Genomic DNA, 26,875 nt, shown 5'->3' with positions numbered 1-26,875 from the left:
TTTTAGCATACAAAACTGCGAGGGGAACAAAGCAGGCATGGCTTGAGAATGAAAAGGGGACCCAAGGTAAATACAACTGTCAAGGTTGCTGGCCTCCACAGAAAACCAGGTGTGCACTGGTGTCGAACACGTGTGCTAGAAGCAAGGACAGTGATCAAGGAACTTCAGGACAAGAAAGCTGCCCGGTGACCTTCCAGGGAGGATATGTAAGCAGTGGGCAGAGATGAATAGCATTGTCTGGAGGGTGGGGAACCGATTTACAAGTGAAATCGAGACAAAGATGGACAAGCCATAGCAGTGTCGGCGAAAGTGAGCCAAGGGGTGATACAGGAAGAACAATCACAGAATCACTGTACTCAGGCATGAGGAGGCTGCAGGAGGCCCACCCTGGACAGGCTTCTTTTGCCGTCTCACCTCTTCATATTTGCGGTCAGCCTCTTCAGCAATGTGTTTTGCTTCTTTGAGTTGGATTTCTTGCAGCTCCATCTTTTCTTCATCTTTTAAGGCTCTGTTCTCAATGACCTTCATTCCTCTGAGAGTTAATAAAAGAAAGCATTAGAGTTGTCTTTTGCACCTTGTCCAGATAGACTTAACCACATCCCCTCGGTAATCTGCCAGAAAGTCTCACCTTTCGCTCTCATCAGCTGCCTTTTCAGCCTCCTCCAGCTTCTGAAGTGCTGTGGCCAGACGTTCCTGAGCCCTGTCCAACTCTTCCTCAACCAGCTGGATACGCCTGTTAAGGGAGGCGACATCGCTCTCAGCCTAGCGAAGGACCAGAAATGTGGTTAGAGACAAACACTCAAAACTGATAAAGCAAGTGTGTGGTGCAACAACGAGCATGTCCCAACAGTTCACACAGGTTCCCAACCAACAGTTTCAGTTTTCAGGAAGGATTCAAGGCCATGAATGGTCACCAACAGCATAAATACAGAAATAGACAATTAAAAGCATTGAAATTAAAGGGGAGCTCACAAATGTGAGACTGCTGGTCAAGGTCATAACGACTAAAACTGTGGTACAATACACTCTTGAGCTTGGAGCCTACACTGTGTGGGGATTCCTCAGCCCATCATCATGCAGATGATTAGTTCTCATTCAGGGCTGTTCATGAACAGGCCAGCCCTGGCACTACAATTCAGAGTGCACAAATCAAGGTCTGTACCTCGTACACGACCACGTACTGCAGTGTGCCCGCTGATGCATCTCATCTGCTTTGACGTCTTGAGGGACTGCTAAAACTTGCTACACAAAAGGGTGCACCAGGGTAGCAGACTACAGATCGTTTTCATACACAATGTTATCACGGACAACCCTCAGAAGTGCACCAAAGGACTCTGCCATTTTGGAGTTAAGGAAATTAGTTCCTCAACAAAAATATTTGTTTTTCTGGAGAAAATAAAAAGTGACAGTCAATAGGCCGTTATAGCTCTTTAAGTAGCGAAATGTGTATGAAAAGTTTGTGATAAACGCACCCTTCTACGTGCCCCAATATATAAAACACTCCTCATAGACTGACATTAGGGTGGCTGATCTCCGTTCCAGAGGCGCACACACTGCATTGACAATGCAGTCAATGTTAGGTGCTAGGTGGCTAGGACAGGTAAGAGGCGGTGAATGTTGTGGCCCAGCATGATGTGTGCCCCCCCCCCCCGCTCCTGGTGGGGCTTTATACCCTCAACTACTAGTAAACAGTGCTACCCGTTTCTCATTAAGAGGCTGCAGAGAACCTGTAGTCTCCAGCGTGCTCCTACAGTGTCCGGCTTATCTGTGTTACAAAACCCATGCAATTTACTCAATAGCTCCCAACTCAGACCCTGGCGAAGATAAAAGCGATTTGTAATAAAGTGCTGGGTTACTGGTGTATCATTAGTTTACGTGGAGCAGAAAAATCTAAATGTGGGAGCACGTGTACTGAAGTGATAAGCGAAAAAAAGCCAATTTACCCCGAGAGGCCTCCCTACATCTCGGGCAGATTAAACATTATGCGCTGCACGGAATTCTCAGGCGTTCAGCCACATTTCTTTATAAATAGAAGGGCAGGAATGGAATTTGAGGGTTCTGGAGCTTGATTGAGGCCAGATGTTTAGCTGAACTAAACTGCTTTGGGGAAAGAAAACTCGATTCATTTTAATCACAGCGTGCTGCCTTTAAAGAAGAAAAAAATGGCTTTCGGCAAAACCAATTCCGACATGCTCCATCCTTCAAAGAAGGTAATGTTAGCTGAGTGACCCAATAGGACTTGAGCGGAGAGATGTCTGGTGCAGGAGATGCACACCTAAAAACCAGAAGGGCGACTTGTCAAGTTATAATTTCCTGTTTTATGACCAGGAACTTACTCAGCTGCCCTCAGAGAGGGAAGTCGGCAGCAAGCCTCCAGCCTTATAAGGCAAGGAGAAGGAAAAGGTGTTGACATTGAATGGCACTGCCCGGCCCCTACCAGGCTTCTCGTGAACGGCCGTTCATAACTCCGCTTCCAGGCGCAGGGACTGGGCTTACGGGGCTCTACCTGCAAACACGTGGATAGTGGGTGCGCTATGCGAGGACTTTCGCTCATTGACGAATACTTGACAAAATAAAACCACATGTAGGGTAAAAACGAGGCATTTCCCTGTGCGATGGGGTTAGGGTAGATCACGGAGACAGTGTTCCTATTGCAACATAAGAGCTCATCTGAATCAGTGCTATTCAACATAAAACAGCCCCTGCAAACAAACCAAGGACCCTCGTTGAACAGTAGACTGCTCAGTGAGCACCATACCAACCCTGAAAACGTCAAATAGAAACCATGCCCCCCCCCCCCGGGGGAGGGTGGAGGATTCGAAGAGTCTGAGGCAATCTATTGACTGGCAATGCATGCCAGGGATCTAGCAACTTAAACTGAGTACCAGATTTCTCAACCTCGTGGTCAATGTGGCAAGCATTCAATTCCCCAATACGCTGTGCGTAGTTCTTTAGCTGGAAGGCTCTCAACTGGAGTTTGCTATGGACTACAAAGCTGGACTGGCACAGTGGGGACAAATACATCTACTAAAGACACCCGACACTCAGGGCACTGCACTAGCAACCTTACATGTCCCTTCCCCCACCAGAACTGCGCACAATGAGCATGAACTGCAGAGTAATGCATTGCACACAACTGAAGTCCGCACTAGCTGTGCGACATAGAAAAATCGTGCACCATAAAAGTTTTAATTGAGTCCAAATCATGAGCGTCCTATCACTTTTACTGCGACGTTAATTGGATCCTTGGTGGATAACAAATTCCTGTTACACTGAAAAAGATTCACTCCCACACCATTAAAGCCTATGTACAAGAAAGCAGTTGCTTTGCTTGTACGAATAACCAGGCTCTAAAAGTATAGACAGAGAGCTAAAGGGTACTGTAGTTTGTATAAACCTACTGTTTAGTTTACATTCTTCCAGAACATGGCCTTCAAATAAACTATGCAAAGCATGCTTTATGTATAATGCACATATGGTTTTCTTGCCGCTTCAGTATGCGGTTTGTTTCCCTTCCTTCTAGGTGCAGCTGTGGCATGTTCAACTGTTAATACCTACACAGATGATTGATGCTTAGAAGCTGCCAACTTGTGCTGCCTGCGCACAACTCAGGTAAATAAGCAGCATTAATTGGTGCACTAAACCAGAGACACCCAATGGTTATTCCGGAATGAACGTCCCATAATTCTAGTACACGCACACCTTGCAGTGTATGAGAGAAAGTGGGTCAAAGTTATTATGAAGCAAACTGGGCCTGGTACTCGGCAGTGAATGCGTGGAAGGCTAAACCAAACAAACGCCAAACGCTCGGGGAATTAAAAACATGCCACAGGTGCCTTACCCAGAAATATTACAAAAGTGGTCGGCGGCGAAGTGATAAAAAAAAAAAAACTGAAACAAAAACTGTATGGAAATCTTTTTGGTGAGAGGGGGGTCTTTAGTGCAATACACAACCGGCCTGGAGCAGGGATAAAACCGACGCCAAAAGGTAAGCACTGCCGAGAGCCTGAAAATGCATTATGAAGGGATAAAAAAATAAAGTAAAAAAAAAAGTGTAAAAGTAGCTTAGGTCACGTTCATTCCATGAGGGCCGGCACGTAAACCTGTTCGAGGCTTTCTAGAAGGCAAGGAGATTGGATGGGGGAAGGGCGGAAGCTTACGGCCGCCCCCTTAGTGCAAACAACCAGAGCTTGTACCCTACCCTGCCCAGGGATAAGTGCCGGCCTTCGATGCTCAGGTATTCGACGACCACCGTCGCGGATAAGAAGCGTCAGCTACACAACGCCTTGTCTGAGGTCGTAAGTACTATAAAAATGGATTTTCAACTAACCAAGTGGTGCGGTGTCTGCCCCCGCTTAAGTTGTTACAAACGTTAGGCTAAACAAGGTAGCTGATTCCGGTTAAGAGAATCCTGCTGGGGGCCCATTCTTAACAGTGGGACTGTTGCTTTTGGTTAACTCACGTCATCTAAGAATTTCAGGTCAAGGCCACTCCCACCCACATTTAAAAAAAATAAATAAAAAAAAAAAATAATCTTAAATAAGGACGTGAAAAGAGAACAGGGTAAAACGGCTAGGTAAACAAAACACTACCAGAAGGCATACCCTGCAAAGGATAAGAGGTTATTAAAAATCACGACCATAAGCATCAGACACGGCCATAAATGAGAGGACGTTCAAGAAACATTAACAGGTTTACTGCCTAACAAACTGGTGACAAGAACTCCGACAATTAGCCTGGCCGCTACAAATGCACACCTGGTACACTCACGTGAGTAGGTCCACAACTGCTTCACTCCAGTGAAACCACATCTTTAGGTGAAGCCTTATGAAAACGCCCACCATTACATAGTCACCAGATAGAATTCACAAGATGCACTTATTGGGGGAAAAGTTCTAAAGATGACATAAGCCTTGTGTGAGCTATAAGAACCCCAAACGAACTCACACAACCCTGTGTGGTAGTCACTTTCTGATCCTGCCTACCCAGTGTCCACGAACAGAGCAAACAGAAGTCGGCGAAAGAATGCAGCAGGTCCAATAACCTTGTGGCCACTGCACAACCCACCATGGCCATTCTAAACGGCCCCAACGAAAAGCTGTGACAAGTCCTGCCACAGGCTAGTTTCGATTATATTCACGCCTGCCCTGCCACCACGCCAAGTTACCGTCTCCATCTAATAAATTAAAGCCTTTGCAAAAATATAATTGCTCAAGTAATTGTCTCCGAAGGCACGTCACCTAATCGTTAGTTTACACCTCACTGTGCACTTGGGAGAGGTCACTTACCAATATTAAATGGGCTCAATGACTCCCTCATACATAATGACTTACATTCTGACCCTTGCAGACACCCGATAACAAGCAGGGCTTGCGTGCACCCTACGACCTATCCTTATACCCACTAGATTACCATATGTCAAGGATGAAGCTCCCTCTTTGAATGGCACCCCGACACCACCACCCAAATCCTCTCCACCCTCTCGTGCCCATCCTTAACCCCCGCCGCTTCCTAGCGCCTTACCGCCTCCCGCAGCTGCCTCTCGGTGTCCCGCTCCCGCTGAAGGCTGCCGGCCCTCTCCTCGGCGCTGTCCGCCTGCTCCTGCAGGGCGCGGATCTTCCGGCGCACCGCGTCCAGGGAAGTGCCCCCCGACATGCTACGGGCCGGGGAGCGAGGGGGGCTCAGCTGGGCAGGTAAAGGGGATGCACCGGCCGCGTCTGCACCAGGGGAGGCGAGAGACGAAACGTCCTGGACAGGTCCGCACGAAAAACGGGCAAGCTACCTTCGCGCAGGAAGAGGGGGCACGGAAAACCGTGCTTCAAGGGGTTACAGAAGGGACGAGCAGCAAGAGTTGCACCTAGGTAACGCGCGGTTCCGGGTATCTCGACGCGCTCGCGCTACGGTATCCGCACTGCCCTCTGACCTCACGGACGTCTGAACAGCCAACCCAGGGAGGCTACGCTACGGGCACTTTATGGGGCGCCACGCCTAGCTGCCCAGAGTAACACGGATGTGCATTCCTGGAGTAGGCGGGGTCGCGACAGAGAAGAAAGACTAGCGCGCCCACTCACCTCAGCAAAGCCAGGCCCGCGGCTCAGCGCCGCGATAGCTCGAGCCAGGCTGCCATGTTGGAATGGTGCTAGGTATGGTATGGTGGCATCCTGATGCTTAAAGGTGTACAAGGAAATCTGATAAAAGTTTCTAAAAGCAACAAAGTAGTATCCGTTTTTTTTATTAAATGAGTATAATATACAAAACCCGAATTAAAAAAAATGAAATGGTTTATAATCTTTGGTGAATAGTGACTACCTAAAGCTGTGCTGTTTTCTCCAAATTAAAATACGCTTTTAGAAAGTACAAATTTGACAAGATGTGGATTTCTCTGTACACTCTTCACCAAACAAGAAACAAGGCGGCCACTTGAACATGGTTTGCTTTTTGGTAAAGTCGAGAAGCCACGTTGACCATACATTTTTCCCTTTAATCTTAGTGTATTCTTTAAATGCACACAGCTCTGGCAAGCTGTTGCAGACATCGAACAGCTAGGGGAGATGAATGGTTAAAATACCAGTGACCAGCAGTGACTATCTGCCATAAGGGGAAGTTGCAGTTCCCTCACATTAGCTGGATAGTGTGGTTTGCCTTGGAATGAATATCTCCACTTCCAAGATGGCCGCCACTCGTACCCGTGGGCTGAGACTGGTGAGCACTAGCTAGACGTGGGACTGGAATGTCCTTGGCCCCAGGTGAGTCACCTGTCTGATCTCCATATCTCCTGAGGTTATCAGGAACCTCACTAAGACTCAACGCCCCGTGAACCCACTTAATAAAATGCTGAGTGGACTCTGTAAGTGAACATTTCCTTGTGGAGACCTACAAGATACTTTCTTTAAGTTTTGATTTATTTATTTAGCTTTAAAGTATGACGTGGAGTGCCTGGACTCCACTGCACAGTATTATTAAAGGACATCATATTTTGTAATTAAAGTGCGCAGCATATTTTCACGTTCTTTTTGAAAGTGACACAACGCCTTTTCAAAGACCTGATCCTGTGATGTTCATCCTATCCCGAAATAACATATTTGTGAAGGAGACACCTGCCTACAAAAAACACTTAAGGTCTCAATCAATGTGTGGTGTCTCGCAGCTTCGGTTAACGTCTCACTCACGGAGCGTGACACATACTTTGGGACGCAGAGAAAGGCAGAGTTTGCTTTTTGCTTGGGGAACAGCCTCATTATGAGAATGGGCGTCAGGAATTAGATTACTTGCAGGTGAGTTTTGCATCTAGGAGCAAACCAACTGTGTTCGAACCTTTGAGAAGTCTCCATCACAGGGTGTGAGTGCGTCTCACCCATTAGGGTCTTGCATCCTAACAGTTTGCGACACAATGCAAAATGATACATTTTTAATCTGTGGGGACTTGAACACAATATTTTAAAAACATTCCAGAGGTCTAAAAAATTATAAAACGGCAAAAATTGAAAGAGCGAAGATAGCCGGACTATTTGGCAACTGTTATGGGGTGCCTCGAGAGAAACAGAATTAAAAAAAGGGAACTGTCCCTTTGAAGTATTGCGTTCCTCGAAGCGGCAATGGAGGAGTTGCAGCGCCACCTGCTGACCACGCGTGTTTGAATAAAGGTCACCGAAGGTTTATTGCAATCCATTTAGAGTTTAGGGAGGAGGGAGTAAAACTGAGTGAATATAAGCCTCTGAATGGAATACATCATCGCCGTCTGGTTTTTTAAGGCGATGCGTCACGAACGCTACTTGTTATTGAAGCCACACCTCTGAGTAAAAAGTCGGATGCCTGCTTGTCCGAAAAATGGCAGTACCTTAAATACAAGAGCGGTGCTATGGGGTGTCGGCGCTGTCCCATCAGCATATAACAGTTTTACTACGAAGTCCCGGCTCTGCCACATCGAAGTTTAAAGCCGCATTTGAGATGTGCTGACATGGCCTAAGGAATGTGGCTGCTGTGGCTCGGGAGTAGGGTCACAATAAAGAACATAAGATTGTTGAGCCTTGCCAGTCCTGTCCCGTTTCACGTGTAGCAATGCGAGCGAAAGCTGAACGCACTGCCATATTGGGCGTATATAGGCCTGAATAGAGCCTGCACTGTCTTATTAAAATACAGCCTACGAGAAGTGTTGTTTATGTCCATTCACCATACAGCAGTCGTGTAAACACCCGCGAGTGTTGTTTGTTCCATTAACATAAGAGTAACAGTGCTGAGTAGTCACGGCACTGTCCCCTATCGAAGCACAGCCATGATGAAAAGTGCCAGTACTGTCACATACAACGACCCTAGCTCTCATAAGAAGTGTTGGTATTGTCATCTACACATTATCACAACCAGGATGAAAAGTGCCAGTACTGTCGCATACAGCGATCCTACCTCTCACGAGAAGTGCCGGCGTTGTCTCCTGAACATTATCACAAGGCTGATAAAAAGTGCCAGTGCCATCACTTAAAACGATAATCACCCTGATGGAAAGTGCTGCCACAACCAGGAGGAAAAGTGCCTGTACTGTCACCTACAAAGTATCATAATCCTGGTGAGAAGTGCCAGTACAGGCCCTTGAAAGTACACGAGCCGCAGGCACTCGAGGAAGGCCATGATCTCGGTATTTGCAACAAGGACGCACAGACGTTATGGCTTGAAAGGTACACCAGTCTACGGCTTATCGTAGGGACTAATAATGCAAGTACAAGTAGCCATACAATTATTAGATTGTCCTGCGTCAGTCCGCAATATAACTTTAATACTTTGAAAGACAATGCTTATACTTGTTTTCAATTTCCAGTCTTTCATTCTAATAGGGTCGATAACATCGAGGCCGATTTTGATTGGGCAACAACCGAATCTAAATCGAATCAATTAAAGGTATTTGGGTTAAAGTGCACGCTAAGGACACACAATATTATTTCTCTTTGTTCACATGAGACGCCAGAGCCTGCCTCGGTTGGGATGTCTCACTCTTTCCAGCTGGAAAGGAAGTCGGCTCTGGCCAGGTTTCACCATCCAGGAAGGGGTGGGGGGTGTAATGTGATCCTGGGTTAAAGGGGGAGAGCTCCCTGGCATGGGTGGCCCTGCATTCCTCCGTCCTACAAATATTCCCCCCAGCAGAACAAACTGTGCGTTGGGACAATACAATGGCTCATTCATGCCCCCCTCCCCTTCAGGGCAGAGTCAGGCACAATGGCAGAACAGGAACGGCAAGGAGGCCATGAAAAGTCACAAAAAAGGCAAACGATTTTATGGGAGAAATGTGGGTTCAGAACAATCGCCACCTTTTACTGGCGCATACAGACCGCCAATCCCCGATGTCGCTTCATTTAAAATACGGACATGCTGCAAAACCCCGCAGAAGAACACAACACGGGCCCAGGCCCTGCGTGTCTTGGGCCGCCTGCCTTCCACCGGGGAGGCCCTGTCTAAGTAGGCCGCATACATTTCCTTATAAGGAATATCTAGGCCAGGATCTATATGCAGCGTCTTAATCAAGTTAAACAAACCTCCGAGGGCAGCCTGCCCACAGCACACACATGGGCCGGGCATTCCAAGAAGCCGGTGTTTTTTTTTTAGGCCAGCCATGCGCTCAAGAATTCCATTTCAACAAAACACCACCACTGCCTTTTGGAGCCGACATCAAGGAGCCGGTCTCCATTTCGCTGCAGGATTTCCTACAATTACAGGTTTTGCATACTTTTTTCCCCATTATGTCTTTTAGCAGGTCATTTGGAGCACCGTCAACAGATGCCTTCCAACACAAGTATGATAGATGGCAGCTGAAAGTGCAGAATATGGGCCTGGGGCGCATTCGCTGTCTGCAGCCAATAGTCATGGGTTTTAATCCCGACTCAGCTTCTCCAACTGACAACGTTGATCTTGGGCCTATTTAGTTTGTCCGATTCCTGCTTTCTATAGTTGCCAACATTAAGAAAACGCATACATTCGTCAGATGCTGAAATTCAGGGATAAATAAAATAACCAGAAATGTCATTTTATTTCAGGGCTGAACGACAGTGTTTGCGGCCCGTGTTTCTTATTGAGGCCTAGAGACTAAAATGTGAGAGCTATTTCTGCGTAAGATGAAATAAAGTTCTTACTTAAGTCGTGCTCCGGGTGATGCGGGAGGGAAGGAGCTCTCAGACTGCACCATATAAAGCTATAGACTATATATATCCCCGGCCTCCTCGCCTGTCTCCTCAGACTGCAGAGCCAGCAGGTGTCACCTTCCGCCTTGCTCTGAGTGTCGCTCTATTTTCTTCTCCTTGGCAGATGCCAGGGGCGAGCTCTCATCTCAAGATACACAATGGAATGACAGCTGCCACCCTCCGTCTGCAGGGGCCTGCTGCGTGTGTCTGACCCACCATGTGCCCCAGCAGCATCAGCTGCTGAGCACTGAGGGGCGCTGTGGTGGCCAGACCCAAGCCTGCACATCCTGGCCGCCTCCAGTGTTTGGAGAAACAGGAGTGTAGCTAGCTCCTTTTGGGCGAAGAGGTAACCTGGTGTGTGGTAAGGAGGGCATTGCAGGTCAGGGTATAAACTGGCACTTGTATGACAGGGAGATCAGGGGCTTAGTTGATGTGTGTAAAATCACAAAGTGTGCCAATCTAAACCAGCTACGATTCTATGCGAAAACAGACTATAAAACACCTATTGCAAAAATATATATTAAAATATATATATATATATATATATAAACTGCCAAAATGCTGAGTTTACACCATTCTAATTTTGTATTTTAAGTTCTGCCCTGGTATATTTTGGGAAAATACCTAATGGTGGATTGAGGGCAGGTGGCCATTTTTGTAGGGAGATGTTTGTATAAGGCCGACATTTTAGTAGTTTATCTTTTGAATGCTATATTCTTGCACAGTATGTTTCTGCACTCTCTTTTTTCAGATACTACCCTTGGGACTGCCACTGGATCACGCTAGGAGTCTTCCTCCACTAAGCCATTCCTCCTTCCACCCTAACAGAGTCTGTTGCAATCAGGGGCATTATGGAACTTTACGTCAAATTAAGTGTCGTGGGCATCCCAGACCACAGGAAGAAGCATGCATTGGAGCTGGGGTTGGATGCTGGCCCAATTCTGCCCATAGAAATTTTCTGATAAGTCAATTGACTGTGTTAACTGCACGTTTCGCTACATTAACCCTAGGACAGACAGTTGGCTGGCACTGGGATGTCGGCAGCACAAGGGATGCTATGTTGCTAACTACAACTGAAAATGACACGAGTTCATTGGGCATAAAGTGACCACTGCTATCCATTGACGATTATGTTATTGGATGTGTGCTAATATAGTGCAAAGAGGCCTCAGAGGCAAGCACACATTTTATAGGCATGGACTTCTGGCCTCCAAGAGGCAACGTCATGAAGAAGGGCTCTGGAGTCTCATATTTAAGGCCAACACAACTGACATGGATGTCGCCTGACAAGTATTGCTCTCACTAAGACACCATAGTTTGTACTACCCGATGCATAGCTGTATGTGTGTGTTACTACCTGAAGAGTATTGTCCTCACTAAGCTACCGTCATTTGTACTACATGATGCATAGCTGTATGTGTGTGTTACGACCTGTGTGTCTGTTACCACCTGACAAGTATTGCCCTCACTAAGCCACAGTAGTTTGATCCAGCTGATGCATAGATGTATGTGTGCTATCATCTGACAAGTATTGTCCTCACTAAGCCACCGTAGTTTGATCCAGCATTGTAGCATTGCTGTATGTGTGTTATCACCTGACAAGTATTGTCCTCACTAAGCCACCGTAGCTTGATCCAGCTGATGCATAGCTGTCTGTGTGTTATCACCTGACAAGTACTGTCCTCACTAAGCCACCATAGTTTGATCCAGCTGATGCATAGCTGTCTGTGTGTTATCACCTGACAAGTATTGTCCTCACTAAGCTACCGTAGTTTGTACCAACTGATGCATAGCTGTTTGTGTGTGTGTTGGATGAATGGGTATCCGATGCCAATATAATACATTCCCAGCCAGAATTGGCCATTTTTTTCATATACCTGAAACAGAGGTTGGTTATCAATGCATGTAAAGGGTTCTATGTTGGTGTCTATGTGAGGCATGCAAAGGTGCAAGTCCCCCTTACGGGGGTCATGCAGTAGCGGTGTTCGCGGTGGGTGTCAGGGGATGGGGTGCTCTACTTACGTCTGCGGCCTTCTTCTCTGCCAGTTCCAACTTCTCCTGGGCGTCCTTCAGGGCTTCAGAGTACTTGTCCAGCTCATCTTCAGTGCCCTTCAGCTTCTTCTGCAGGGCTACCAGCTCGTCATCCAGCTGGGGGCGGGTGAGGGGTGCAAGGTGGTGGGGGGTGCAGCAGAGGCAGCGTGGGGTGCAGAGACAGAAGAAAAAGGCAGACAGACAGGGAGAGGGTGGACAGACAGAGAGGAAGGGAGAGAAAGACAGAAAAGAAGAGCATTAGAGAGTGGCACTGGCGGAAGGATACCTTAGACGCCGTCTCATCGGCGGTGAGCAGTCTCTCCTCGGACTGGTGCAGCTCTTCCAGCACCCTGTCCCGCTCGTCCTCCGCGACACGCAGCTGCTTCTCCAGCTGCACAATCTCCTCCTCTAACTACAATCACATGGGATCACAGGCAAAGGAGAGCTCAGCATGAACTGCGGTGCACAGACACGGGCCAGACCTGACACACTGCACAACGTCATAGGCCAGGCGAAGAGCGAGAACTACAGGCAGACCCAGCACAGAGGCCCCCCGGTCTCACACACTACACGTCATCACAGGCGAATGGGGGTTACAGGCTGCAAAGCACAGACACAGCCCAGACCTCACACACTGCATAACATCACAGGCCATGAGAATGTGGGGACAACTACAGGCAGACCCTGCACAGAGGGACCCCCAGTCTCACACACTACACCTCATCACAGGCGAATGGGGGGTTACAGGCGGCAAAGCACAGACACATCCCAGACCTGGCACACTGCATAACATCATAGGCCATGAGAATGAGGGGTGAAGTACAGGCCGCATTGCATGGTCAGATCACAGTTTCACATACTGCATTATATCACAGGTGAATGTGAATGAATGGAGAGCTACAGGCAAACACTGCACAGAGAGAATCCACAATTCACTAGGCCTGGCGAATGTGGGGAAAACTGCAGGCACACCCTGTACAGGGAGATCCCCAATCCTCACACAGTACACATCATCACAGGTGAACGAGGGGAGAACCACGGTGCACAATGCATCGGTAGAACACAATTTCACGTACTGCATAACAATACAGGCCCGGAGAATGTGGTGACTGCTACAGGTGCACACTGCGCAACCTCACACACTACATATCATCACAGTTATAAAGGTGAGAGCTACAGGCAAACAAGCAACCAGACGGCCAATCTCACATGCCACATATCACCACTGCCAAACGAGGGATGGTCTGCAGGCACACAATGACCAGTGAGACCCCCCACACTCTCATACTGTATAGTATCGCAAGAAAAAGAAGTGAGGGGTGGAGGGAAACCCTGCCCAGGGACAACACACAGTCTCACAAACAAGATGCCTACCGGAATGAGGACAAAGCCATCTCTCTGATGCAGAACTTTACTCAAACATACCAGCTTTATGCAGCCTAACCCTCAGGGAATGCTTCTAATTAATGCAGTTATCCTAGCCACAGTCTGTGGATTTACTCACCCAAAAGAGAATGTATCTACCGAGCCCGTGGACTCGCTGTCCTCGATGGAGCTTTCCTCTATAGAACCTACTGACTCACTGTCTCAATTGAGTTTTCCTGTACAGAACCTATAGACTCATTGAACTCAATTGAGTTTTTCTACACGGAGCCTGTAGGCTCAGATGGTGAATGAAGCCATGGACCTGCTGTCCTCAATGGTGAGTCCCCTAAGCAGCACGTACAGACCCACTGCATTCTATGGTGATTCCCTCCACATGCCCAGACAGTTCCTTTACTCTCTGATTGTTCCTATATAATTCTTATAGAATCGCTATACTCTAGGCCGTTCCTCTACATATGCCTAACAGTCACCCCAGTTACTTTACTCTATGATTAATCTCTCTAATTGCCCCCTAGAGTCTCTATGTATGATTTTGCTATACCTAACCCCATAGAGTTAATATGCTCTATAGCGATATAGTGATGATATCACAAAGAGTCCATGAACTCTATGATCATACGTCCCTCATAGTTACTGCAATCTATAGCTACCACCATAGTTACTGTACTCTATGGTAATTACTACCTCGCCATAGGTACTATACTCTATGATAATAACTACCCCCTATAGTTACTGTACTATATGGTAACCCCTTAAACATACCTATAGTGATCTCCTACATATACTCCATAGTTACAGTACACTATGGCGCCCCCTACACATTCCCCATAGTTACAGTACACTATGGCGATCCCTTAAACATACCCCTAGTGTTCTCCTACACATACCCCATAGTTATAGTACACTACAATGACCCCTACGCATATCCCATAGGTACAGTACCCCATGGTGATCCCCTACACATACCCTATAGCTGCTGTACACTATGGTGATCCCTTACACATACCCATAGTTACTATACACTATAGTCACCCCTACACAAACACAAGAGTAACCGCTCTGAGGTGTTGTCTGTTATACATATCACAGGGGTATGTGCCATATGGCGATGTCTTACACATACCTCGTGGTGAACTCATGGACACGCCTTCTCTTTTTTCACACGCGGCTCCCTCTCCACACAGAAGACCCCTCTCTTATTAGTCACTTCACCCCAAACACAAAGCCATTGCCCCCTCCCTACACCTCGCAATCACAGGTCCAGCCGGTTCCTCGCAGCGCCCCCGCTCCATCCGGAAGTTCCCACACAGGGCTACTCTCCCCTCACACACGGGACCCTCTTCAGACACAAACACAGACCCCCATCTTCCTCACATATGGCTCATCTTCCTCCTCACAAAGAACTCTCCTTAGACACTACAGACCATCAAGCACACTGAGGGTTCCCCTTCTTCGCATACACAGGTTCCCCGTTACCTCAAATACATCGGCTCTCCCCACATTTGACCCCCCTCCTCCCAGCTGGGGCTTCCCGCACAGGGATGCCGCCCCCCCTACTCCTCAAGCCTAACATCTGGATCATGGGAATACCTTCTTCCCCTATAGATATTATACTTTTACTGCCGAACAACAACTCCTTAAGTGCCCAAAAAGGTTAAGCTAAAGCGACAAACGAGGGGGCGGAGCCCCCAAAGAACACCGAAAGTTCCTACAACGGGGTCCTATTTCGATAACTTTCTTTTCTTTTGCGGCAAGAACCAGGTCCCACCCCAGGCCCTTGTAAAATAGATGTACTTTCAGAAAGAGTGCACTCTGTTGAGGCGGCGGGGGGCCCCTGTAACACACCAGTATTGCGATATCCTTTCTGCTACGGGCCCCTCGGAATAACGCCTTCTATGGGAAATTAATGGTTTCACCCCGGGCGCTCACTCCGGAGCTGAACAGGGAGGGGCACAACCATGTAAGGTGGCACGTTCATGTACGGGGCACCTTTCTACCTTAAGAGGGGAAGCCGGTGGGGGACTCTTGGAGGATGAATGTCTGCTAGGCCCTGATAGTCAGAGACCTGAAAGGGAGACTACACTCAAACTGAAATATATTTCGCCATAAGAGCTTCCCACAGACAAGATGAGATGGCTACATCTCACTGACCAGTCTGCATTCCACAGGGTGAGTCAGATACATTCCAATATATCGAATTAATAGATTCCACAGCTAACCACAGGCACGTTAAAGTGTACGAATCCCCAATCCGCACCGCCCACTGCTATAACTACTCGCAGATGGCACGACATCAACATACTGGAGTATCTTCTCCATTCCTGGAGCTAAGCACAGCCAGAAACTGGAGCAGTGCATGTCAGAATATACACTTTGTTTTACCCTTCAATCATAAACCGAAGGCTTTTGGAGTGTCCCAATATTTTGCGCTTCTTAGAACTCGCCAGAAACGCACCACGTGGAAACAATGACAAAAAAGAATATTCTACGTGCCTAGATCCACTTATAATTAAAAAAGAAGAAATCGAACCAGGAAAGTGACAAAAATCCACTATTTAGAACCTGGGTGCTGGGCTCCGTTCAGACCACAAAAGCAGCCCGTAGAGAAGTCTTGGGACCTGACCATGGTGCTAGGGCGCTTAACTGCAGTAAGGATGCTTCGTGACTGGATCGAGCCGGCGGAGGCTGCGAGCCCCCTAACTTTTCCTTAAGTGGTCTGTCAGCCCCGGCCAGGCTCCCCCAGGGTTTCCCCCGCGACCCCCTGCCCGGCGCACTATTTCTCCTTGGGTCCGGCTAGCGGCCCCTTCCAGCCCGCGGCGGAGGGATACGCGGGTGCAGACCTGCTTGCTCTTGTCCTCTGCCCCCTTCTTGTCGGCCTCCGCCTGCTCTGCCCGGTCCATGGCATTTTCCTTGTCGAGCTTGAGCATCTGCATCTTCTTCTTGATGGCGTCCATGGCGGCGGGAGTGCGGGCCGGGCGGGCGGCTGTGAGCGGTGAACGGAGCGCGGTGTGGCGGCTGGTGCTGCGGCGGAGGCGGGAGCGGAGTGCGGCTGCCAGGCAGGCCTCCCTCACTATAAGTACGGCGGCAGGGGGGGGGCAGGCGCATTCCGCGGGCGCTAGACTTTTTTGGAAGCGCCGGCCTGGCCCAGGCACCCGCCGCCCCCCGCCCGTCGGCCCCCGACGCCCATTCGCTGCCGTCAAACATTGGACCGAGGATGTGACTATATATGGGGCCGAGGGCTAGTGGAGGGGGCCGGGGCCGCTATTTCTAAACTTCGGTCGGGACGGGTTGGAGGGGGATGGGGGTGGTGTGTGGTGCTTCTGCTAGAGCTGCCCCTGAGGGTGGGACTTGGGGGGAGCCCAGGGTGTCGCACAGACCTGTAGGGTGGGACTTACATACCCTGAGGGTACCTGAGTGGGTCTTAGGAAAATGCATAAACTATTGGGGCTTAGTACACGTTGGGAATAAATGTGGGTTCCTAGAGTGAGAGTTACACCCCCCCGAGGTCCCCTGTGGATGAGTTTACAACACCACGAACGTGGCATTTACGTCACCGTGGAAATGGAGTTTAAGCACCCTGAGAATCTGGCTGTCGTACCCCGGGGGCGGGTCTCACCTTACAGGGTGCGATGGGGATATAAGGCCCCCCTACGGACGGGGGTAGGGAAGTTACTGTGTCCTGAGAATGGTGCCTATAGTGCCCTGAAGGTGCGGCTCATACAGTGCCCTGAGAACGGGGCTGGCAGGGTCCTTAGAGTGACGCGCACAGCATCTCTAAGTCAGTAGTTCTACATCACCCCGAGTGGAAATTGCACTCACAGAGAGCATAGGGGCAGGTCTACATCAGAGAAAGGGCTTTCTACCCTTAAGACTTTAGACTTTAAACACAATGCGATCTGGAGTTTTGAATAATAACCCGAGAATGTGCCTTGCAGCTCAGTGGGGGCGGGGCTCTCTAGCAGGGTGGGGAGGCGCGTTGTGCTAATTTGCAGCTCATTATGGATGGACTCTGCCAAATAGTGACGATGCAAATTGTAAAACGTACCCAGGGCTTGCAATGAAAATATAGATGTGCAGATACCCTATACCACAGTACCTACCTGCTTCTGAGGAGTGCCGCTAATCATCAGTTGCTGACACGCGCAGGTACTCTTCCTCTCCGTACCTGACAGAACCGGCCCATTTAAAGCACATACTCTGAGAATAAGATTTTCAGCTGTCGTACTGTAAAACCCAAGTGCTGAGCTCTTACCGTACTCTGAGTGTGTTACACACATTTTTCACCTATAGGATGAGATCTTGCAGCATCCCGAGGGTTTTGGAATAATATCAACAACAGAGACCCTGCATAATTATGAAGGGAGTTGGTTTTACAACGCCCTGAGACTCGGGTGCTTTTATCACCCCGATAAAGCGGGACCTTACTACTCAACAAGAACCAGTTTTACAGCACCATGATAATGAGACCTATAGCGGTTTCAGGATGGAGGGCTTGCAACACTCTGAGGCAGGGGCCTCGGAGCACCCAGAGGCCAGGATGTGCCAAACCCTGAGGTGACACACAAGGTACCCGAGAGTATGGATCACATCAACCGGAAAGTTGACCTTGCAGCACTTTCAGGCATAAGGGGAAGGTCTTTTACCCATTCGTGCCAAAGTGTGGACACTTACAAAATGGCAAGGATGGAGTATTCCAATAGAGTGGTAATAACATTCTTTAAATAATATACTGCTAACAAGTGTTACAATGCCCAGAGTGGAGGGCACATTCAGTCACTCCAAGGTTGGAGTCCTGCACCACTCAGAGGGGGTGAAGGCAGTCTTTCACACCTTGCAGCCAGGATGAGCACAGGGAGGAACACTTACAAACTCAAAGGATGGAGTATTTTAAAGCAGTCACACCAGAGTTCGCTAAATAAGTCCCTGAGAATTAGCCTTACAATACACTGAGTTACATCACCTGGAGGATGCAGGACCTTACAGTGTTCTGAAATTGTGCTATTCAAACACACGGAAACCAGTACTCATAAACTGCAGCCTGAGAATAAGGTCTTACATTTATACCTTGCTCGGGATTGTTGAACAATGCCCAGAAAACTGGAGTCTTGAAATGATTATAGAAGAATAAAGAATTTTATCTAAAAGTCCCCAGAATGTGAGTACTATACTAACATCCTCCAAAATGAGTCCTACAGTTGGACCCTGAGAATGGAAGTCATACAGCAGTGCACGACCTTAATATTGTTTGAAAAAAATATCAGCAGTCATTAATATCATTGCAGTAATAGCGTGATGTCTTTTATATTGTGGTATCTTATATTGTATGTAAGAATATATTTTTAAAAATAATATATTGAGTAATGATTTGTTACATACCAATATATGTAATATTGGTTATTTTGTTATGTTTTAAGTTATTTACTGTGTATGTTTTAAAAATATTTTTTATCATTTTTGTAATTTTAATTAAGGAGCAGGGCATAGGGTTTGTAGGGGGGATCGGGTGGGAAGTGTTCTTTTATATAATTTTTTAATTATTCTCTATTTTGTATGAATATACAATGTTGAAATTATGTTTGTTTTTTTATATTTTTATGTGTATTTAATTTTTGTTAATATATAATTATATATATATGTATATATACATATATTTAAAATTAATTTCAACATTTAAAGAGATGAATAATAAAAAACAATAAAAACAAACTATAATTACAAAACAAACTCAAAATTAAAAATCAGTTACTTTATTATTTTTCCGCAATTAAGTCAGAATTTTTTTTTTTAAATATCATTTTTTTTTTAACCTATTAACACATTGCATTTATGTTTTAAATATTTTTTTATGTAATGTGTTAATAGGTATAAGTGTTTTTAAGATTATTTATTTTAATACAGTTGGCTTGTTTTAGTGTTTTTAAAAATATATTTTATTTTTAAGTAGGTTGTGATAAAGATTGCAATTTGATTGTTCAGTGGAACCCCTCTCCCCCAAAGTCCAACGTTTTCCATAGTGTGGTTGAATTTGGAGTGGGATTAGAGAATTTGACCCCCACCCGCCCCCCACACAAACACTTTCCACAATATTGTTATGTTTGGAGGAGGAACAGTAATGTGCACCTCCTCAGCCTAACTCTTTTCCCAATGTTAAGTTTGCAGTGGGAATAGTAAATTTGCCCCCCGAAGGTCAAACACTTTCCATAATTCTGTTAAGTTTGGAGTGGGAATAGTAAGTTTGATTTCCTGAACTCCAACCTTTCTCAAATGTGGTTAAGTTTGGAGTGGACATAGTAAATCTGGCCCTCTTGATGTCTAACACTTTCCCCAGTGTTGTTTAGTTTGGAGTGGAAATAGTTATTCTGCCCGCCCCAAAGTCCAACATATTCCCCAATATTTTGAAATACATATTAATAATGCAAAAAGGTAAGAATGCTATAATGTCCGTTCATACGAATATAGTAAAACAATACGGGATGGGAGATAGAAATTCACACCTGGACTCATGTAATGTCCATAGTAAGAAGGGAGGTGCTCACTTGGTACAAATCACAGTGTTACCGTGGGTGAAAGATACCCATCCTGGAACTACCAGAACGGAAGACGAACATTAAAGGGTACTAAAGCACATTGAAATAACGTTGAATCCAATAATCACAAAGTAGTCATTCTTCAAAAAACTGCAGTTAGAATAGAAATGGGGCAGCACATTCAATCATCAATTGCAACAAAATGGATTAAATCCTTAGTATGTTGGAGTGGGAATAGTAAATTTGATTTCATGAGCAGGATTCTATCATAAGGAAACTGGCCATAATACACATAGTGTGTAGCAGCAACACTGTGTCCCATGTCAAGCAGTTTCCTACCTAATAAGCCTTCTCAGCCTTGAAAACGTCTAAGGGGTGAAACACGTGTCAGCAGCTTTTGTGTGTGGAGACAAACACGTACAACAGGTCTTGAACATTTCTTCTGGCAATTGGGAAAATAAAGCATCACTTTGAAGAATGACTACTTTGTGGTTATTGGATTTAACACTATTTCAGTGTGCTTCGGTTCTCTTTAATGATATTCCCCAATATTGTTACATTTGGAGTAAGAATAGTAAATCTGATCCCACCAAAGGCCAGCATTTTCAACAATGTGCTTCAGTTTGGAGTGGGAAGAATAACTCTGACTCACCCATAGTAAAACGCTTTCCTCAAAGTGTTTAAGTAGGAATGATAAACTGAACCGCCCGAAGTTTATTACTTTCCTCAATGTGGTTAAGTTTGGAGTGGAATCAGTAAATGTGACAGCTCCCAATCCAACCCCCCCCCCCACTGTGGTTACATTTGGAGAAGGAATAGTAAATCTGCCTGTCACCCACAAAAGACCAACATTTTTAACAATGTGCTTCATTTTGAGTGGGACTAGTAAATCTCACCCCCCATCCCCTAAAGTTCAACACCTTTTCCAATGTGGTTAAGCTGGGAGTGGGAATAGTAAAACTAACTCTTCTCCCCCAGGACCACAATTTTCCACAATGTGCAACAGTTTAGAGTGGGAATGTTAAATCTTACCCCCTCAAGGCCTATACTGTTTCCCAATATGATTTAGCCCTCATTTGGACTTTGGCAGTCAATTTCAATTTCAGAAAGCCCAACCCGCCAGGCAACCGTCAGTGTTGGTGGTCAGCAGACCGCCGTATTATGAGTGCTGGCTGCATTCCACCATTATTGAGGTGGAAAACAGCCACCAGTCGTGCTGGTGGTCTGCGCTGCAGAGGCGGGTTCCTCACAGGCACAGCCATGCCAGCAGGACTCCGCCTGCCATATTACATATTACAAGCCGTAATACAGCTTGCCGGATCCTGCTGGCGTGGTGGTGGCAGCAAGGAAAGACCGCCAGGACCCATCCCCTCCCAGATGTCCCCCTAGACAGAGGAGGTAAATGCGTGCCCCAGGGGGGGTCTGTGTGTTTGGGTGTGTGTGTGCATGTTTGAAGAGGAGGTGGTGAAAGTGTGCCTGTATGCAAGTGAATGTGTGTGTGCGTTTGTGTGCGCGATGAATGTGAGTGAGTGGGTGTGTCTGAGTGCATGTATGCTGAATGGGTGTGTATGTGTATGCATGCGTACATGAAGGGGTGTGTGTGAGTGTGTGGACGGGTGGGGGTGGGATGTGTGCATGTGTGGGGACATGTGTGTGCTGGTGACAGGAATGAAGATTCCTGTCGCCAGGTGCATGACCGCCACAGGAAGCCTGGTGGTTTGCAGCCTCATAATCCGGACGGCAGGCTGAGGCCTGCCTCTGGGTTGGAGGTGCGGCACGCCAGCCGCAGCGGTGTAACTGCACTGGCAGGCCTGGCGGGGTTGTGGAGGCTTGGCGTCTGCCAAATGTCACAACTCTTAATGTGGTGGTCTTTACCTCAGGCTCCGCGGCAGTAGGACCGCCACAGCGAGGCCAGCCTCGTAATGAGGGCTTTAGTTCGGATTAGGAATAGTAAATCTGACTCTCCCAAAGTCTAACGCCTTCCCCAAAGTGGTTAAGTTTGGAGAGGAAATAATAAATTTGACAAACCGCACACCACCACCAAAGCCGGACAACTTCCCCTGGGTTGTTAAGTTTGTAATGGCAATGGTTAATCAGACTTTCCGTATGTGCAACTCTTTTCCCAGGCTGGTTACGTTAGTAGGAGAAATAGTAAATCTGATCTCTTCCCCTTTAAAGTCAAATACTTTTGTCAGTGCTGTTAAGGTTGGAGTAGAAATGGTTTATATACATCACTTAAATGGTGTTTGTAGTGTCTTGCATGATTTAGAATGGAACCTTTCTGGCTCCCCGAGGACTCTGTAACAGTATGATGTAATCGCTAGAACACAATGTCATGAAAGTTTGGTTTAGAATGCTGGAGTTCACAGGTACAAGCAGAGGAATAAAGACATGCAATTTACAACTCTGTGTGTGGCCTAGTCATTCAGCGGGTACCATGTTTGGGAGGACGCTACAGTGTTTAGTTTGATTATGTTGGTTAGTTTGGAGTTAATATAGCTTTATTTAATTTTGTCATGATATAGGGCCTCATTATGAATTTGGCGGTCCCACCACGGAACCGCCAAAGCCGCAAGGAGGAGGCTACCACCATGGCGGTGCATCACCCCTGAGCATATTACAATGTTCTCACCGGGCTGACCGCATTCTTGTCAGGCTGACCGGCAGGAACAGTGCTAGGATATTGGCCTTGGCTCTTTTAAAGGAGCTGAGGCCAATATCCTAGCACTCCAGAACCTCGCAATACGCACTGTCTGCAAAGCCCCAGGCACTGGCTTTCCGCCAGCCTTTTCATGGCAGCATCCTTGCACACAAAAAGACTGGCGGATAGTAGGGTTGTAATCAGTCAGGCGCCGCTGAGTTCAGCGCCGCCATGGCTGGTTACAAGCCAGACCACCGTCACCCCGTCGGGATCCATGAGCCTGGCGGGGGTGGTAGTCTTAAGGTGGGTCCGCCCGCCAAAGTTTTAATTGGGCGTTCCGACCATCAACACGATTGTGGCGGTCCTTGGACTGCCACACTCGTAAGGAGGCCCATTAACTTTTAGTAGTATTTTTTCACGTTTAGTACTTTTAAAGATTCTTAAATAAAAAAATGGCTTATTGTAACAGTACTTATTGATGTTCATACTTGTTTCATTTTTAAGGGCATTTTTTTTATTGTAATAAAAAATGCTATATAATTTTTACATCTACATTTTTGCAAGTTCTTTTACAGACATTTGTGTGCATATTGTTGTGATCATTTTTTTAACAAAAAGGCGTTCAATTTTTCCATTTACATTTTTATTTCATGTATATTGAAATATTATAAATATATTATATTTAATTTTTAAAGAATTTGTCATAAATATTTATATTGTTATAGCATTGTTTACACAATTGTTACGTATATATTAAAATGTTTCATATATTTTGTACATTTTATAAAAATAAAGACATTATTTGTATTCATTTACTCCATTGGTTTGCATAGTAAGAATATATTTTATTCATATCCATTAATATGCCTTTTGTTACCACTTTCTTTATGTTGTAGACTTTTTTTTGTCAGTTTTGTATGTTGGTAGCTGTGCAGGTTGGCAGTTTATCATTGCTGTTCTATAAAGGTAAGTTTATTTTTTATCTATTTTCTGTACTTTATATGTCCGAGTAGGAGGTTACTGTTAGGTCAGTATTTGTATATGTATGTGTTTCTTAGGTTATTGTTAGTGTGGGTTTCTGTCTTAGTTTGCAGTGGGTCCATTATGCCTAATTTTGATTTTATGTGTATGTATTGTTAATGTTAGTATGTTATATTTCAACTATTTGTAAGTGTTCTGATTTATTTCTTAGTGTTTGCTTGTTTTTAGGGTGGGTTTTTATGTCTTTTTTTCAGGGTTTGTGTTAGAAGTCCTGATTGTGTTTTAGGATGGTGGATATGCTTTTGTCTTTTTTATACAAAGAAAAATAATTGGAATTTTTAAACCATCTTTTTATATTATTTTTCTTTGTTTTTTTGCAGTTTTCTTGGAATGTTTTTTGTCTTTTAATGTTTTTTGGGGTTTGAGTGGTTTCCGTGGATTTTATTTGGTTGTTTTGGATGAATAATATTTTCTTAAATAGTATTTTTGCATTTTTTGGGGCTGGTCCAAGTTGTGCTACAATATTTCACTTTTTTCCCAAAATGATGACAGATTTAATTTTTCTTTCCTGATTCCCGTGTCTCCTGACAGAAAAAACTTTGAATTGTAAAGCATAGCTGTGTAGTGTTGAATTGTTGTGTTGTGCTTTGTTGTATTGTGTGTTATGTTGTACTGTGTTGTGTGGTTCTACTGTTGTATTGGTATGTTGTTTTGTTGAGGTATTGTGTTTTCATTTTTTTATTTTATTGTTTGGCTGTGTGTGTGAGGGGTTGTTATCTTGTTTTGTTATTGTGTTATGTTGGTGTCTTGTATGTTGTTGTTTTGCATTTTTGATTTGTATTGGCTTGTTGTGCTAATGTTTTGCGTTTTATTGTTTGTTCTGTTTGTGTGTTGTTTTGTAGTGCTGTTGTGTTTATTGTGTTTTGCTATTGTGTATTGTTGTTGCATTTTGCATATGTGTTGGTTTGTTATTGGGTTGAATTGAGTCATATTGCTTTTCAGTACTTGTGGTTTTGCTTATTGTTACATGTTTTTGTGGTATTCTGTTGGTATTTTGTTGCTTATTAAGTACATTCCATCTGCTTAAGCATGCTTAAATACGTAGAGACACTTTTGTCTGTTTTGACACACCCACTTTTATGATACAGTAGTAAGAGGTGGTTACAAAAACACTGTCTCAATCGTAGTGCTGTCGTGTTTACTGTGTTTTGCATTGCTGTTGTGTACTGCTGTTGCATTTTGTTGATGTATTGGTATGTTATTGGGTTGAATTGAGTCAAATTGTTTTTCAGGACTTGTGGTTTTGCATTAATGTAACATTGTGTGTTGTGTATTGTGTTGATGTGTTTTGTTGCTAATTAAGTACATTCCATCTGCTTAAGCATGCTTAAATATGTAGACATTCTTCTCTGTTTTGACACACCCACTTATGGTACAGTAGTAAGAGGTGGTTACATAAAACACTGTCTCAGGGCAGGAAATAGCAGCGACAAAGAATGTTTTGAGATTTTGGCTTCTGGAAATTGACACTATGACCTACATTTTCCATACATCTGTGCCACAACTTCTCAAATCACTGAGCCATCTCAGCTAAGAAAGGGCAGATGTTTGTTCTCACCCTGTAAAGTTTGCTAGTTGGGGGCACTGGCAGATATGACAGCAGTCGGTTGCCTTTAAAATGGAGGAGTAACTGAGGCAACTGACGACCATGCCCGCCCTATCTAGCTCTTAAATGAAAGCCAAAAGGGGGCAGCAGGAGACTTTCCAAAAGTCCAGTGCTTACGAAGGGCCTGTGGGCTGGGGCGGTAACAGCTGAGAGAGAGCACGCAGAAGGTGCTGGATTCAGAGCATTGTAGCCTGAACCCTCTATCAAGCTCCCAAACTTCACATCAGAGTTTGCTTTTCATACTGCACAGCAGCAGGTGGCATTGTGAACCCCAGACCCCCCCCCCCCACTTTAGCAGCTACTGCAGGGGTGGGCTACTTGATGGGCCTCTTCTATCCACAACTTGACAAAGGCTCATAAATAACGTGAAAGGGTGAGTGGGTGAATGAGCGAGTGAAAGAATGGATGGATGAGTGTGCGAGTGAAAGGGTGGATGGGTGGCTAAGTAAAAGGGTGGATGGGTAGATGGATAGATAGAGGATGCACATAAGGATGAATGAGTGAAGGTGGATGAAAGGATGGAAGGATAAGTGAATGGATGGATGAATGAAAGAAGGGTGAATGGATGGTGGAACTGCAAACTGCTATTAGTAGTATGCCAACACCTGAGAACATTGAAGAGTTGATGACATTTCTTGGAATGGCCAATTACTATGGTAAATTTGTAGCAGAATTTGCAGAAAAGAGTATTAAACAAGAGAATTGCTGAAGTAAGGTACGGAATTCAGATAGATTGAGGATTGCTGAAAAGAATGTGTGACAATAAAGAATAAGATTAAGGATGCTCCCAGTCTTTCAGACTTTGAACCATGGCAGGAAACAGTGCTGATGATGGATGCCAGTTCGAAGGGTTTGGGCGCCAGTCTGCTACAAGCAGTTAATAGTGAAGAAAGAACCATGGGCCAGATGTAGGTAGCTGTTTGCATGGTGCAAACTGCGAAAATCGCAGTTTGCGCCATGCAAACAGCCTAACGCGGTACCGACTCGCAATTTGGGAATGCGACTCGCAAATAGGAAGGCATCCCTGGGGATTATGAGTCCCCGACCGCCAGCCTGTCCGTGGCGGTACACACCGCCATTGAAAGGCTGGCGGTAAGGGGACTTGGGGTGCCCCTGGGGGCCCCTGCCCCCAGGCATAGCCCCGTCGCGCATTTCACTGCCCGAATTTCGGGCAGTGAAATGCGCAACGGGTGCTACTGCACCCGCTGCACATCAGCATTGCCGCCGGCTCAATTACGAGCAGGCAGCAATGTTGATGTGACATTTCTGCTGGGCCAGCGGACGGTAACACTGTTACCGCCCGCTGGCCCAGCAGAAATGTCATAATAGGGAGCCAGGAATACCGCCGGCAATAGTGGTATTCTGTCTCCCGCGGCCTCGGCAGTCTTTTTGCAAGACCGCCGAGGTCGTAATGACCCCCTGAGTGCTATAAATGCACATAGTAGAGGCTACAAGTCATCCATTAAAAAGGATAGTAAAG

General features: G+C 46.0%; 1 protein-coding gene across 15 annotated transcripts in view; it reads right to left on the bottom strand.

The window, feature by feature from the left end:
- TPM1 (tropomyosin 1) overlaps nucleotides 1-16,766 on the bottom strand; it is a 33,027-nt gene extending 16,261 nt beyond the window's left edge. For 2 of the 15 annotated variants that reach the window (XM_069221994.1, XM_069221993.1), the window contains exons 1-4: nucleotides 16,421-16,648; nucleotides 12,481-12,606; nucleotides 629-762; nucleotides 415-532 (exon numbers count right to left, since the gene is read on the bottom strand). In XM_069221994.1, the coding sequence (XP_069078095.1) occupies nucleotides 415-532; nucleotides 629-762; nucleotides 12,481-12,606; nucleotides 16,421-16,534 (492 nt within the window). In that variant the 5' untranslated portion in view covers nucleotides 16,535-16,648. Of the gene's footprint in view, nucleotides 1-414; nucleotides 533-628; nucleotides 763-5,523; nucleotides 6,043-12,185; nucleotides 12,312-12,480; nucleotides 12,607-16,420 lie in introns of those variants that run through there. The other 13 variants (XM_069221990.1, XM_069221989.1, XM_069221992.1 and 10 more) reach the window with 9 other exon arrangements.
- Nucleotides 16,767-26,875: the final 10,109 nt, after the last annotated feature.

The sequence above is a fragment of the Pleurodeles waltl genome, chromosome 3_1 (assembly GCF_031143425.1).
Source record: "Pleurodeles waltl isolate 20211129_DDA chromosome 3_1, aPleWal1.hap1.20221129, whole genome shotgun sequence".
In the NCBI taxonomy this organism is placed as follows: Eukaryota; Metazoa; Chordata; class Amphibia; order Caudata; family Salamandridae; genus Pleurodeles; species Pleurodeles waltl.
This window is presented reverse-complemented; position numbering and strand designations above follow the sequence as displayed.